At 40.7% G+C, this 16900-nt stretch overlaps 2 protein-coding genes across 2 annotated transcripts in view; one reads left to right on the top strand and one right to left on the bottom strand.

Annotated features, from left to right (window-relative positions):
• LOC309540697 (UPF0462 protein C4orf33 homolog) overlaps positions 1 to 16675 on the bottom strand; it is a 33379-nt gene extending 16704 nt beyond the window's left edge. The window contains exons 1-5 of the mRNA XM_082237791.1: positions 16579 to 16675; positions 14069 to 14219; positions 11817 to 11997; positions 6692 to 6752; positions 4912 to 5011 (exon numbers count right to left, since the gene is read on the bottom strand). Of these exons, the coding sequence (XP_082093917.1) occupies positions 4912 to 5011; positions 6692 to 6752; positions 11817 to 11997; positions 14069 to 14092 (366 nt within the window). The 5' untranslated portion in view covers positions 14093 to 14219; positions 16579 to 16675. The remainder of the gene's footprint in view (positions 1 to 4911; positions 5012 to 6691; positions 6753 to 11816; positions 11998 to 14068; positions 14220 to 16578) is intronic.
• Positions 16676 to 16756: 81 nt separating this feature from the next.
• SCLT1 (sodium channel and clathrin linker 1) overlaps positions 16757 to 16900 on the top strand; it is a 43009-nt gene continuing 42865 nt past the window's right edge. The window contains exon 1 of the mRNA XM_082237659.1: positions 16757 to 16900. The gene's annotated coding sequence lies outside the window, so the exon portion shown is untranslated.

Below are 16900 nucleotides of genomic sequence, written 5' to 3'. Positions count from 1 at the left end.
TTGCCAACTGACAGCAGTACTTCAGTGACTGTTTCTGCTTTCTTTCAGAATAATCACATTTCCCATATAGACATCATCCCCTGTGTTTCTTCTCATTTTATTAAATGAGAAAGTCAACTTTTCAATACAATGAAGGGTCATTAACCTATTGTCTATTTTCTTGGAGAGGTCTTTAACCGAAGATTAGGAAAAGAGAAATTCCAAGTCACCTTGAATGTCATGCTGCTGGTTGCTTGCTCACGTATAAAATGCCATTTTGAAAAAATTGCCGGATTATTAAACTTTGGAAAATATATTTAAAATGATACAGAACATGTTAACTACTATATAAGTAAAAATAGCAAATGGGTTTGTAGGTTGACATTTTCATGCAATTCCCCAAAACCATTTTTAGATCAAGCATATAACCCAAAACACCAGTCTACAGCAGATGTCAAACAGACGTATAAAATGGTTCCTTTGTTTATACCCAACTGCACCTTACTCTTTCTGCATAATCCTTCCTTGTTAACTACCATGTGCTTATGTTATTAGCATCACATCATTTATTGATTCTGCAATATTCTGTTAGGCACTGTATGCTTTCAAACACATTCCGAAATCTTATTTTGATCTCTTGTTATGACAGCCTTGTTTGCATAGCTGCCTTTAACAGATTTTAGACTGCAGAAACTCCAGTTCCAAAGATATTTGTGAGTTATCACTAGTAACCTCAATCTTAGCACCTGTCCTTCCATGCATTAGGAAAATCCTATTCTTTCTACCTAGAGTTGATACACCCCTGCAAGGGGTAATACAAGCATGAAGTGTCCTCCGATATGCTGTGGTAGTTGTGCTATTTATTTGTGGCCTTGTCTCAATTTGGGATAGTTAAAGCAAGGTTCACTCCTGGTATTTTAATAAGTGTGGAGTCATTACTGCCATAGCCTCTTGTCTTCTTTGATAGCATGATAGCCTTTCACTTAGTTTAGCAGCATGCACAGATGCAATGACTTGCCTGCTAGCAACTGTACCTTCCACAGCAATGGGGGAGTGGGGTTGTGTTTGTATGCCCTAGTGCAACTGCTACACACTTTACTTTGAGTGTTACCTGTGTAGCAGTTGTTTTCCTGGAGCCTGATTCAGCTCATCAACCAGACATCAAACAATATTCTGGTACGTTTTCCTCAGAATACACCCAGTGAAATGAATGAAAAATGTTTGTTAGGTCCTATTAATTTCAATTTCTTCTGAGCAAAACTTAGCTGAATACCACCCAGAACATACTTTCAAAAGACACACATAAAACAGGAACAGATCTGTGTTGATCAAGGTAGGCGTAACATTTTAGCCAGCATTATATACATACATATCACGCCCAGAGTTTTTTCTGTATTTAATCGAATGTCTTCTGTAATAACTTGCAGTTCAGATTATATTACATTGCCTTGGATGAAAAAACAATAATTTTCTTCCATCGAAAGGGAGCGTCTAGCTACTTTCATTTTAATTTTATGTATAATGGGAAAAGATGATAAAAAGCACCTGGATCAATATTGTTCCATTCATTATTCCTTTATACTTAAGTCATAATCAGTTTGGTGTGAGAAATGAAAACCTGCTTGATATACACAGTGAACAGGTATGCCATTTACTTTTATCCCACGTTAATCAATAATTAAAGATTAAATACATTGAGACAATACCCATTTCTGGTTAAATAGAACATATTTTTAGTGGAATTACAACGTTTGTCTGCTCATCCCAAGTGGATAGTTCCACAGATTTTCCATGAAGGCAAGTTGTCAACACCCCAAAAAGTGTCCATTTATCACAGGGGCATTGAAAAAAATGCAGGTGGCAAACAGAGCAACAAAATAATTTTGCAGCTATCTCAATGGAGGTCACTGTAAATAAAATAAGCACATGCTTGTGTTGGGAAAAGTGAAATGTTTAAAGTCCAATTATGATCTAGCAGGTATAGCAGAGTGCGATTGGCTTAGTTTCTCAATTCATTCCTGCAAGCAGCATCAATCATGGATTTTGTTTGAAAACAGCTTGATTACATCGCAACTTCTTATCCATTGGGATACACATGTGTGGCTTCAGGGGGGAAAGTTCCCATTTTCTTTACTGCAGAAGTAATGTCAGCTATCAGACAGCATCTATAATTGACTTAGGAAGAAATTCGCAAGAAGGGAGGAGAGGACAAAATGCATTCAGATTGGAATTAGAAGGATTCTTCTCATCTCATCTCTTTTCTTTTCTTGGTATCCTTCCATCTTTTGCATTCCAGTCAGGTAATCTTTGAAGCGGTTGGGTACTTAAGACCCGCAGAACATGAAATACTTTACTACAGAGACAATCTGTGAGGGAATGTGAGAAACAGAACCAATAAAAGAGCAATACTCAAGTGACCTGTAAAGAAAGTAGATCAATATGGGGATTTGAGTAAGATTAGATACCTGACAGCTGAAGATCACAAAGCTGATAACATGACTAAATGAGGAAGTAAAGACACAGTCAATTACTCCTTTGCAACAACTTGTGGGAATGGTTGAGGCTGGATTAGAAACATAACGTGCAAGGGCTTTTGGGGTGCGTTGTTACTATTTGCAAAGGCCTGGACTCTCAGTATCCAGAACAAATTCTGGCCCAACATTAATAGTTAGTAAGCAGTCTCCAATATCATCCACAGGACTCATAATAATATTGGTATATACTGCCTTAATGGCTGGGGACCAGTTTCCTTAAGGGGTCCCCTTACCCAATATGTGCCAACTTGATCACTTCAATCTGCAAAACTCACACTTCTGTAAATGCCACACAATGTCTATATTGCATTCATCAGGAGTCACATCTTTAGCGCCTGTATTTTAAAACTCCCAGACTATTGACATTATTGATGTCTGCTGAAAATGTTTCTGTTTCAGCAGATCTATTCAGATACATGATATGTTACGTGTTTTGTCGTCTTTCAGTGTTTCTAGATTTTAACAGTTTCTACATGTTTTAGAAGTGTTTCAAATATGTTTTATTTTACTGTTAATTGTATTTTTATTACAGAGCAGGAGAAAACAAGCATGGTCTCTCTTCCATGTAACAGCCCTTAAGATATTTGAAGATGGCTATCGTATCTCCTCTCTGTCTCCTCTTTTACAGGCTAAACCTACCCAGCTCCTTATTGATAACTAAATAAAAGTATATGATCAGGATGCAAATGAGCAACAGTGTAAGGCCCAGTTGAGAGGAAACAAAAGCTTTTCTCCAACCCAGACATTGGCGACAGATATTTTCATACATGCAGATATATAATGCAACTATGGCAGCGGACTTCAGCAAACTGAAGTCAACACTCTTCGATTTGATCCACTGAATGCTTGTAAGTGCTACAAGTAGGCAGTGGTCATCACTGTCTAACCACCTACTTTAAGCTATCTGGGTAGCCTACCTTTTGTCTTTTTTATTTAGTTGCATTTACATGATGCCCACAAGTCTGATTCTGGTTGCTTCCAATCTTCTCCCATTAACAGTTTCAGGTTCAGGCATTTAAAATATTCTAGGTGATGGCTGCAAAAGAAAGGAGCAAAAGAGTTGGATGGGTTGGAAACATTAACACTTACCCCTTTCCACATCTGCTGAATTGGTATGAAGAAAAGTTATTGTACTGTATTACAAAACCACAGTACAGTAACTACGTATTAAAGAACTAGTGTGTGTTGTTCTTCACCATCCCAAGAAATTACACTGTAGTTTATATATGTGTGTGTGTGTGTGTGTGTGTGTGTGTCTCACATTCATATTGTGAAACTGATTGAAATAATTACAGTCTGTGCCTTGTTGCCTTCTAAGTTTTCATGCAAGGAAAAGTATGAAAGTAAGGTGTGCAGATAACACTCTGTCAAATAAAGAATAAAAAGTAACCACCAAGATAAATAGATGGGTGGTAGATAGGATTGGAGGTTTTGTGGTACAACTACCCAGAGAGCACATGACACTGTATGCAATGTTATGTTTCAAGTGGACATCTCACAAAGTCTCATTTCAGTTCAGGCATAAAGCATTTTTCTATCAACATATCAGAAGCGCGCATTTTGCAGATTGAAATGCTGTAAGGCACACATACTACCATATATTTCCTTTCAGCAAGTACTAATGAATATGGAGCACAGCAAGCTACCCCAGACCCAAGAAGCTGTTCAAAAGAACACAGGGGAAAGACGAGCAAGCATTGTTATAATATTTTACACCATCATTCATATATTCACATTTCCCAATGCACTTCTTGATCCAATGCAAGAAGTGTACAGGTATTACATTATATCCCAACGGATAAGCTTAGCAAAGCAGTGTATGTGAGAGAGAATGATCGTTAAAGGTTATTTTGTTTGAACTCCTTTAATGTGTTAACATTTTCAATAGTAAGACTGCTACAAGCCAAATAAAAAGCATCCTTGACCAGCCTGGCCAGCAGAAGCAACATCACTGCATTTAAGTTCTTGTCTAGATTCTGCAGTTTAGGTCCTAATATAACTTGCCCTCCTAATTTGAAGGGCAATAAAATATTCTCCCACTCTCACCAGTCTCTTAGAACGCCCCCTCCAAAAAAAAAAAAAAAAAAGCACCACAGATGTACTTACAAATCAGGTTTCTGTTTTGCCACAATGTCATGTTGAGGTACAGGGTAGAGGGCTTCATATGTTCTGTTAACTCCTGACCCATGAATTGCAAATGCATTAAATTTGTCAGTAGCTGGTGGAAAATAACTCCAAGGAAGATGAGCTTTTCCATTCCATTTGGCACACGTTCTCGACACTTCAAACATTAAAGAAAGTTCTTGCTGTGTTAAAAGAAGATATGCAGATTTATCCCAGTCTCGTGAGTGTTGAAGTAATTGTGCGTCTGGGGAAGGTAGTGGTGGAGTCCACTTACTTTGCACACTTTCCGTCTCCCAGAAAGCAGCAACACCAGATACTGTCCATGCCTACAAAAACATAATATAGTCATACCAGAAATACATCCATTAGCATATCTAAACCAGAGGCAACTTATAGTTCTCAGATGAAAATTGTGTAACCCGATAAAATGCAAATAACTCCTAAGCAACTTGCTATGTAAGTCAACATGAAGCCATTAAATTGCACAACTATATTTGCTTCATTCTGGACTACATCTACAAATAAGGTAAAGGTAAGGTAAAGGACCCCTGGATGGTTAAGTCCAGTCAAATGTGACTATGGAAGTGGTGCTCCTCTTGTTTTCAGGCCAAGGGATCCAGCATTTGTCCACAGATAGCTTTCCGAGTCATGTGGCCAGCATGACTAAACCGCTTCTGGCGCAATGGAACACTCTGATGGAAGCTAGAGCACACAGAAACACGGTTTACCTTCCCACCACATTTATCTACTTGCACTGGTATACTTTTGAACTGTGAGATTGACAGAAACTGGGACAGAGCAACAGGAGCTCACCCAGTCGCGCGAATTCAAACCTAGGGGCACGGGTGGCGCTGTGGTCTAAACAACTGAGCTTCTTGGGCTTGGAGATCAGAAGGTTGGCAGGTCGAATCCGCGTGACAGTGGTGAGCTCCCATCACTCTGTCCCAGCTCTTGCCAACCTAGCAGTTCAAAAGCACACCAATGCAAACAGATAAATAGGTGCCACTGGAGTGTCATGGTGTTCCATTGTGCCAGAAACGGTTTAGTCATGCTGGCCACATGACCTGGAAAGCTGCTTGTGGACAAACGCCAGCTCCCTTGGCCTGAGGCAAGATGAGCAATACACCTCTTTGACTGGACTTAACCATTCAGGGGTCCTTTACCTTTCTTTACAAAGAAGACATTTGCTGAAGTAAGTCTTTACTAACCCACAGCCACATACACACACATCTTTATGGGATGCTTTTAAATTCACTCATAATTGTCCATCATTTTCACTGGTCCCCCACCCTAGCTACAGCACCACTCAAATCCCCAATTTTGTATATTTTTCAGAGCTTGCCTCCCTGAATAGACTCAACAATAAAAACGTACACTGCCTTTATCCTATCTTGGATTCTTTATCCTATCTTGGATTCTTCTCACTCCGATTCTGTAAGAATACAGAAATTCATTCATTGGTTAATGTTATAATACTGCAGCTGCAAATTAAAGATTCCTACAGAGCTTTACATGTAGAGTATTGGCAACCGCATAGGAAAACATACAGGTGCTTTTGCTCTTAAGGACTCTGTCCCTATGCAGCACCTTACCATCTCACTGTATAATAATATTACTATTAGTAATTAATTAATTAATTAATTAATAGTAATATTAATATCCCGTCCATCTGGCTGGGTTTCCCCAGCCACTCTGGGTGGCTTACAACGTATATGATATTGCACTGCACGTCAATATACATTAACTTTACAGCTCTGTTCCTTAGCTTACTGCTAAAATATACAGACTGAGAGAAACCATAATATTTTTTTCTAGCCACATTGTAGAATCAGCAGCTACCTTCTAAAGCCACAGAACAACTCCAAGCAGAAAGACACTTCTGATACTGGACAAGGTCTGAATGGGATTCCCTAGTGGCAAATCCTGTTCTTCACCTGCATAAAGCTGAAAGCACTCTTGGAATTCTAGCAATCTCCCAAATACAAACGTACACATCAAGGATTCAAGCAACATAATTGCATAAGAAATTAAAGGATTTTGAAATGTTTACTTACGGACAAAATTCCACTTCTAAGTACTGCTCAGTTTGGTGATTCAAGAAGAAAGCTTCTACAACTGAAAACCAACAAAACATTGCTGCTTCATTTTAAATCATTTTTATATTTACAGTGCAAACCTACACACAGTTACATGAACTCAATCCCATTTGCTCAATATAACTTATTCCCTACTGCATTTAGGATTGCAGACTTAGGCTACAATTCCATATCAATTTACCTGGGAGTACAGCCCAATTGAACTCAGTGGGACTTACCTCTGAGTGGATACGCATAGGAGAATGCTGCAAAATCTCATTTCTCCTCTAATTTTTTCGGCAGCCCACTAACTGTATATATTTTTCATAATGTGCTTTGAAAACACTTTTCAAATAGCTTATAATTACCATAATCTTGAAGAGTATTGCTTTTAAAACTACTACAAAAAAGTGTTTTACAAATTCTCTGTGTGTATGTACATAGGGGGAAGAAACAAAAGATTGATTCTTCCATCTTGATAAGGATGGAAACAGCTGTGGAAAATAACAGTTTCTCTACTTGATATTAGCTGTCAATCAGGTAAGTGATGCTTAGGGACTTTTATGGGATGCCTGTGTAGGTAAAATTGAACAGAACTGAGCAATCACTCATTGCACTGGCCCTAAGGAAAAGCCTTAAGTGCAAGAAACTGATGCAATATACTCCTAAAGCAATGGAATGAATGTGAAACAATTGAGAGAGCAGGGAAAGAATTTCATTCATATGTATGAAAAAGCTACTCAGGAATCCTGCTGCTACTTTCCAATGCAGTGCTGATCAACGGAAACAGCTGCAAGAAATAAGAATAAAATACAAATGGCTCCCAGAAAAAGATTTCTCCTCCACCTAGGGAAGTATAAATTATGAATTCTTCATACCTTTAAGAGCAGAAAAGAAAAAGAATGGGGAAAATTGTTCCAACTGATGCTCATACAGCACATTAAAGTTTTTTTAAATACAAAATTGGTGTTATTCTAGCAGGTAGCAGCATACTCAACTATTACTCTAGATTCTCCTCTAGAATGCTATGTGAACATAGCCAATTAGTGAATATTTTAAACACTATACACATTTATTGCACTGCCAATTTGAATGCATTATGCTGTGAATATTATTTTGGCAACAATGCTGCAATACTAAAATTTAAAAACCTATGGAGCTTGAATGCAAGATAAAGCAACATAAGCTTGATGGCATAAGAAAAAAGTTTAAAATGTGAAGATCACATAGCCAAGGAAACTTGCCAGATGACTTCACACTGATATATCATCCTGTTCAAGAAAAACAGAATCAAAGTAGTGTTGGTAACACTGAAACTCCAACTATCGAGTAGCCATCTCCATAGTGATAGAAATCAGAGAACTCACAGTGAAAGCCCAGCTGAGATGGGGAGAGATTACGCTACTTAGACTTGGAGAAACATAGTGGCTATGTCAAACAAGACCACAAAAGTTGTTGGTCCATCAAAAACATTTTAAGAATGTAAGAAGAGCCTACTGGATCAGGCCAATGGCCCATCTAGCCCACTATCCTGTTCCCATAGATGCCTATGTAAAATTGAAAGCAGAATCTGAGCTCAACAGTGGAGGCAGTTTTTAGTCGTCTTATCCAGATATCCCTGCGTCAGTAGTATGTGGCCTATAAAATGAGAGAACCAAGTTTTATAAGGCTTTTATGACTGATGATATTCAGTACTTTGGATGTCACCAAAGCTAAATCGCACTCAGAGTAGATACACTGCAATTAATGGGTCTACACTGAGCAAACTCTTGCTTTAAACAGGCTACAAAGTGGGTGGCTATTTGAAAATCTGTATTATGGTATTGAAGCAGTTCATTTATCAACAGATCCCTTAAAGAAACAGTTGCCAGTAAGAAAACCAGTGAGTTTAAGTGGCAACTGTACTGAAGTGTTGGAATTTGTATTATAAGATAAAACTTCTTTGGACTACTCATTTAGTGAAAATTAATTTATCCAGCATAAAAGATGAGAGATTCTAATGCTGTACCTCCATACTCCTCTCTAAAAGATGTACATAAGAGTCTTTATCACACAGGAAAGTTAAGCCTACCATGTGGATCTTTTAAAAACCTTGAAGCTAATGCACCGTGTTTGGGTTGCCATGTTTCAAAAAGTAAAAATCAGGACACCCCAAAAGTTGTTGAGATATTTTTTTTTTTTACAAAAACTGATTTTTCGATCGACTAAGTTCCAGGACAAAGCACTGCCTTTTGGAAATCCCTCTGCCCCAGGTATCAATTCCACCTTTGAAATCCCAGTAATGTCCAGGAAAATCTGGACATATGGCAGCCCTAACCAATATACAGTTACCAAACTTTATTGATGGGACAAATATATGGATTTTCATTCATTTTGTACTTGACTATAGTATTTGGGAATACCATATGGGAAGATAATTCAGAGGCAGTCCTTAATCACTATCATGTATAGTAACAGATTACAGTGGTACCTCAGGTTAAGAACTTACAGTGGTGCCTCGCAAGACGAAATTAATTCGTTCTGCGAGTTTCTTTGTCTAGCGAATTTTTCGTCTTGCGGAGCACGAAATCCCATAGGAATGCATTGAAATTCAATTAAATTCACAAGCTCCCAGATTCTTGCAAACCCTTCCTCAACTGTTCCCCCAGCCACCCACCGCACTGAAATTCAAACCCCGATTTTTTTAAAAACAACAACAACAACATGGCCCAATGGTCACAGAAAATCATAAAAATTTAAAAAAAACCCCACAGAAGCTCCCAGATTCTTGCAAACCCCTCCTCAACTGTTCCCCCAGCCGCCCACCATACAGAAATTCAAACCCAGATATTTTTTTAAAAAAACAACAACACAAAAACCCCACACAAGCTCCCAGATTCTTGCAAACCTCTCCCCAACTCCAACCCAAAATCCAAAAACCCCAAAAAAAGTTTTAAAAGTTTAACTTACCAAATGGCTGCAAAAGAAGTTTTGGAAAAGCTTCAAAAATCAGCAAAGTCCTCAAAAACCTCAAAAAAGGCTACCACACCGCGTGCTATGTGTTGCTCCACGAAGTCAAGTCGCAACTGCACCTCTTCAAGCAATGCACCCTGGGTATTAACGGTTTTACGAAAAAGGAAACAAACTTGCAAGACGTTTTCGTCTTGCGAAGCAAGCCCATAGGGAAATTCGTCTTGCGAAGCACCTCAAAAAACGGAAAACCCTTTCGTCTAGCGAGTTTTTCATCTTGCGAGGCATTCGTCTTGCGGGGCACCACTGTAATTCGTTCTGGAGGTCCATTCTCAACCTGAAACTGTTCTTAACCTGAAGCACCACTAATGGGGCCTCCCACTGCCGCCGCTGCTCGATTTCTGTTCTCATTCTGAAGCAAAGTTCTTAACCTGAGGTACTATTTCTGGGTTAGCGGAGTCTGTAACCTGAAGCGTCTGTAACCCGAGGTACCACTGTACTACCATTTTGTCCACTGTAACACTCTGTATATGGAATAAGCAGCTTGTGCTATAAATAGCCTATTGCTAGCATTTACACACTTGCTAATGAGCATATGTTGTAGCATAACCCCATAAAATTTGCAAAACCACTTTCTCCTTTGAGGCAGGGGCCTATCCTTTCGTACTGTTTGCACCATATAAACTGGCAATAATAATAATAATAATGCCCCTGTAGGTTTCATAGCATTGAATTTTTTTAGGTTTTCACAAGCTGTGTGACAATTTCTACAAAGAACCTGGCATTAATAACATTAGTTTTGATTCAGATCTGGATAATTAGATGATTGTTTACCATAAAATTCCAAGAAAAGCATAGTAATATATTTCTTTACCTAGGAGGCAGAATTGCGGAGAACATGCTCAAAAAAAGAACACAGATTTCATGAAAATTGCCTGCCTTTTGAGATAACCTAAAATAGATTACTCGATATATAAATGGTAATTGATGTTTACAACAGTTATAATATTTATTCAGGTTGCATAACCCCTAATAATTTGCAATAAGTAGCCTTCCCATTAAAAATTAAATGACCCTTCTGCCCCACTATATTACATTATATCCCAGCTAGAAGAGGACAGAGGGTGAAGAAACAGCTGTGGGTGGAAGGGGAGCCTCTCCTCATCCTTTGGACCGACCCCTGGGAAAGCTGCTGCACCTGGAACTGATTGTGGAAAGTGCAGCTGAATGGGACACAGCTGCGGGCAGTCTGAGGCAGTGCCTTGGGTCTACGCATAAAGATCAAGTCTAGAGCGAGAGACTAGGCTGATGTTTGCTGTTTCCAGTATCTTTTTGTTGTGAAACCTTTGTGGCTAAGCTAAAAGTTTGCTGGACTTCAGGTGAGAAACCCAGAGGATGATTGGGTGTGAGCAAAGGAAAATGAATATATTTTATTTGACTTTATTTATTTATATACACAGAAACAGCCCTATGTATTGATGCAGTGCTTATATGTAACTGTGTATTTTTGTAATATTATGTTTAAGTTGTTTGCTGTTGCTTTAGTTTTTTGTACTCTGATCTCTAAGAATATATATTTAATATATTAATCAGTATAGAAATTAGATATTAAATAATCAATACTGGAAAGAAAACTGAATGTTTAGGGCACTTGGAACTCCTAACTAGGCTTCATTCATTTCTCTGTTTTGAATCATCTTCTCTGATAGTCACAGGATTCTGCATAATACTACTGGAAAGCTCATTCTCTCAATGTAGATCTTTATATAACCAAAACAGCACCATCTAGCCACATCAGCAGGCTCAGGGTAACCCAAAGCTTTACAGAAGTAGAGGATGGGAAAAGGAGGGGCGGTGGGAGGGGAATAGGGGACCTACACCCCCTCACAGGATAATTAGTGTTGAGCATATTCAGTGGGCACAAAATGATGAATCTGTTGGGGGTGGAAAATGGAAAGCTGAGGTGGAACAGAATACTCTGAAAAATGGCAGAGTTGTCTGTCTGCAAGCTTGAACAAGAGCACTCCACATAACCTGTTGTTGCATTTCTTTAAACAAAGTTCAGCATTTCTCTTGACAGGAATGCCAGCCTGTACACAAGAGATGCTGCCAGAATATACATGATAGAACCTTGCAAAAAGATTGATTCACTTACCCTCATAGTCCCACAGTCCATTGAATGGTTTTCCAGGGTCACCAGGAGGAGCTGGAGGATCGTTAAAAAATGGAGCACAAACTTCTATCATCATTCCAGCATCTTCACCTGTCAACTTGATTGTTACTGGATCATGACTCACTGGTAAGCTGTTCCATGTATCTTCAATTTTAAACTCCATCTAAATATTATATTGTAAACTTAAAATGATTATTTTTGTTTAATACTAAGAAGTTTGCCACTAATTTTTTTTTGTTTCGTTAAAAAACCAACCAACCTGCAGTGTCACTATTTCCCTGCTTCATTCAACCCTCTGCTGTTGTTTAAACTCGCAGCTTTCATCTACAGTCATACCTCATGTTACAGACACTTCAGCATACGTCTTACAGGTTGCGTCCTGTGGTGATCCGGAAGTACTGGAAAGAGTTACTTCCTGGTTTCGCTGATCGCACACGCGCAGAAGCACTAAATCGCGCCATGCACCTGCGCAGATACGGCGCTTCAGGTTGTGCTCTTTTCAGTTTGTGAACGGGCCTCCGGAATGGATCCCGTTCGCAACCAGAGGTACCACTGTATGTCCTTCCACCCTGCTCTACTCAAACTTCTGCCATTGTGGGAGTGAAAAGGGGAAACACTGAAATGGGCAGAAATGCTTTTCGGAACTTCTCAGCTGCCTCACGTGAGAGACAAAGGATGAGGAACCTTCAAACATTCCATAGTACTTTCTCACAATGTATTTTACTCCTGGTACCATGTGTTGTTTTCAACATGAAGTTCCAGATTCAATGTAGTAATTTAGCAGAAATGTTTTCTTAACAGACACCCGTATATGTACAACACTCATCAACTGAACGTAATACTCTCTAACTGAACAAACTGATGGGCTTGCTCTTAAGATACAGTAATATATATCAGCATGGGTTATGCGTACAAAAGGGGCTGCAGAATAGAAGAAAGGAGGCATGGAAATGGGAAGGGGTTGAAAAAACGAGGTAGGAAAGGGGAGGGGAGGGAGATAATGGTGTGTGTATGGAAAGGAAGATGCACAATAGGAGAGAGGGTAAGATGTGGAAATAGGGGTGATCTGTGTGCAGTGGCGGAGCTAGCACCTGGAGAAGCAGGGTGGGGCGATCTGCCCAAGGGGCGATCGGTGAGGCAGCACAATCCTGGAGGGGACCAATCGCGACACGATCCTCGGGGGGGGGATCGCAGTGAGGTGAGGTGATCCTCCTGGTGGGGGGCAGATTGCAGTGCGGTGATGCAATCCTCCCGGCGGGGGGGCGGTCGCGGCGTGGCAGCGCAATCTGTCGGGGGGTGTCTCCCCCCCGGGATGACACCCAAGGCGGACTGCCCCCACCACACACCTCTTCCTACGCCCTTGTCTGTGTGCAAGGAGAGTTGAGAAAACTATGGACAAGGGGTGTGGAAAAAAGAAAATGATGGTGCAAAACGGGTTGCAAAATAAGACGAAGTAGGTGGCATGGGAATGGGGTTGAAGATGAAAGCAGTGGTGCGAAAGAGTCTGGATAATAGGCCAAGTTTCATAGCTTCATAACTGGGCAAAGGGCACAAAGGGTGCTTATAGTGTGGTAGGAGGTTTCAGGAAGTTATAATGAGGGTGGACAAAAGTAAGTGAGGAGGCATGGACATGGGAGCAAAGGTGAAAACAGGGATGCAAAGTGTGCTTGCACAATAGAGCAGAAGAGAGAAGTAGCTTCCGGAATAGGGTTGGGAAGGTGAAAAGTGAGCTTAGTAGCAGTAGGAAGGGGAAGCTCTAGGGCCGTGGTTCCCAATGTGGAGCACATGCCCCACAAGGGGGCAATTTGATTTTTAAGGGGGGCAATTCAAGAATGAGTTATTAACCCTGAATGGCCTTTTAGGCTTCCTCCACGTGAACAGGAGTTCACTTTTTTAATAATTATATATCACTGGGGGGGGGCAGCATCAGGATTTTAGAGATGCTTAGGTGGGGCATGGCCAAAAAAAGGTTGAGAACCACTGCTCTAGGGGGTTAATGTGGGGAAAATAGTAGGTGTGTGTGTGAATGGAGCAGACAGGGGCACAGCTGCTAGTAACTTTAATAGCATTCTATAATCTCCCAACTCCTACCCATTATTGCAAGTGACACAACATCATTGCAACCGAGAGATGCAAGTCAACCAATTGCATGTGTTACTGGAAGTTCCATTAAGATCTTGGTATAGAGTTATTACATACGCAGGAGAATTAAATGACTTGCTGCAACACCATACCTTTTTCAGTACCTGACTGTTCATGCCTATTTTCACCACAGGGTGTCCACAGTGATCTCAACTTTAACTTGTATAAATATGCAAATCCACTGCCATCCTCCAAATAAAGTTATATTTCCACAGCAGTATTGGTGATGAACAAATGGCCTGCCTACGGATAAAGTAGAACATGTTAAAGTTGAAATACAACTATATATCCTCTGCAAACTTATGATAAAAATAAAATTTCCTTGTAATTAGTCTTGGAAATCTACTCCTGCAATATCTTCTAAGAACTTAAGAGTGAGCTGAATCAGACCAGTGGCCAATTTATTCCAGCATTCTGGCCAGTCAGATGCTTTGGGGAAGCAACTTTGCAAGCAGGTCATGAGGGCAACAGCATGTTCATCTTCTGTTGTTTCCAGCAACATGTATTCGGAAGCATACTGCCTCCAACAATGGAAGAACAACACATCCATCAGGGAAAGTAGCCACTGATAGACTTGTGCTCTAAGAATCTTCTTTAAAAGCCTGCCAAGTTGGTGGCCATCACTGCCTCTCATGGAAACAAATGTCACAGTTTCATAGTTTTGTCTGTCCTGAAAATTCCTATGTTCAGCTTCAATGGATGTCCCTAAGTGCCAGTGTTGTGAAAGAGAGAAAAACTTTGCTTTCTCTAGACCATGCATAATTTTATACACTTCTGTTACGGAACCTACTATTTTCTTTGAACTAAAAAGCCCTAAATGCTGTAATATTTCCTTCTACATGGGTGCCTCCAGCTGGTACATAACATAGCAGTTGATTGGCATTCTGTGGTCCATCAGTTTATCCTTGTGCTCTACAACTTGCACTTGCTGCCTGTAGCCTTCCAGGTATCATCACCCTGAGTAGTTCTAAGTATACTTTAACACACAATACACAAAACAAGGTATTGTAAATAATGTGCAGTTTATACTTCAGCATCAATCCACCCACAAAGCAATCAAAAGACAATAGTTTAGACACTCAAATGTGTGACTAATATAAAACTCAAAACTTTTTTCTCAATACTATATGAGAAAAGAGTTTAAAGGAGTCAAGCTGAGTGGCAAGGTGAGTTGAGCATATCAAGAAAGGAGGTGCAATTCCTACGTCATCCAATTTATCCAGGAACCAGTTCCCCCACCTTGTCTAAATTATACATCTTCCTGTCCATACCTGCAGAGATATTGCTCTATTTAACTCTTTCCCTCCTTAATTAATTGCCTGTGGTAAAAAGAAACTTTGAATGCAGGACTGGGATAATGTGAACTAATTACAAATTGAATGAAGGATAGCTCCGGCATTGAAATTGCCTGCAATTGGTGGGTCAATGGTAGGGAATTTGGTCTCCAGTTTTTCCAAAAAGGATGTGAGTTGGTTCCAATATCCTGTTAATGTCTGCTTGTTGGGGCAAGGGGGGCTATATATGCTAATTATGATTAGAACTAAGTTTGAAGAGCTCAGGAGGAATGCTTGGGCAATATTATTACATGGCTGGAGGGAAATAATTTCGAGATTAGACTGCTGGGCACAAAGAAAATTAGTCCCGCTTTATATCGACCCATGATGTTGGATTTGTGGGCTAGGAGGGAATATGAGTTGTATCCCAATTGAGGGATAGCTCAGTCAGTAGAGCATGAGACTCTCAAACTCAGGGTTCAAGCCCCACGTTGGGTAAAAGATTTCTGCATTGCAGGGGGTTGGGCTAGATGACCCATGGGATCTTGTCTAACCCTCCAATTTTACAATTCTATGCTGCTGTAGCGTCTGCATGTTCACAAAGGACATCAGGTTTCCAGGACTTGGGGAGGAACTTGGGAACTACTAGCAGTGAGAAGGGGCAACACAAAGTGTTAATACATCCCATTAATCACCATCCAGTATTGTGGGTAGGTCACACTGCGATAAGAGTTCAATAGAGAGTGCTTATGTGTGGGTGGGGGGAAAATCAGATTTGCTTGACTCATATGTGCATTAACACTCTGGAATATACACACTCTCTAACACAATATTGTGCGCGTGTGTGTAAGTGCTAGAATCACTCTTTCCTCAGGATGCCGACATACTGATGAAGAGGACAGTGGAACACATCTCGAGGATCTCTTATCCCGTCTCTGCAGAGTAGAAATCTATTGCAATGGCAGTCCTCTTCGATTTAAACCAGGTCCTTCTCCCCTCTCCCCACCCCCGTCCGGTTGCCAACGATTTCCGCCGGGGAGGACCCTCTGCCTCTGGAAACCGCGCGAGACGAAAAAGTTTCAGCTGCCACCATTTCAGCTCACGGCGCCACCCTTTTAAAAACACCGAGAAGCGTTGGGGAGGCAAGTTGCTTCGAAACCAGGAAGAGGGAAGGAAATCCAGTCCTGCGACCGGGCATAGGGTGGCTGCCAGTCAACTTTGCTCAGGAGGAGGCCCCGTTGGATTTAATGGGGCTCCCTCCCAGCTAGGACTGCAGCCTAACAGGTCTACTCGGAAGTAATTGGTCCCTGGGAGATGGAGATACTTACTTCCGCGTAAGCGCGCCTACAAACACACAGCGGTTGCCCACTCACCGCTCAGTTTTGTTCCTCAGCCGCTTCCTCACACTGCCTGAAGGAAGAGGCGGGCACGTGATGCTTTTTTTTTTCCTTTCCCCCTTTTAAACCAATGGGAAAAGTCATCTCCTTCGTCTAGATTCCGATTGGCGGCCTGAGCCAGGCGCGTCATATGCGGACCCGTCTCCTCCTCCTCCTCCTTCGTTTTCTTCCACTCATCTTGTGTTTTTTTGCTTCTTTTCCTGTCCGTCGGCCGTTATGGTAATCGGCGGCGTTGAGGTGGCGAGTTAACCAG

Source organism: Podarcis vaucheri (genome assembly GCF_965113315.1).
Source record: "Podarcis vaucheri genome assembly, chromosome: 9".
NCBI lineage: Eukaryota > Metazoa > Chordata > Lepidosauria > Squamata > Lacertidae > Podarcis > Podarcis vaucheri.
This window is presented reverse-complemented; position numbering and strand designations above follow the sequence as displayed.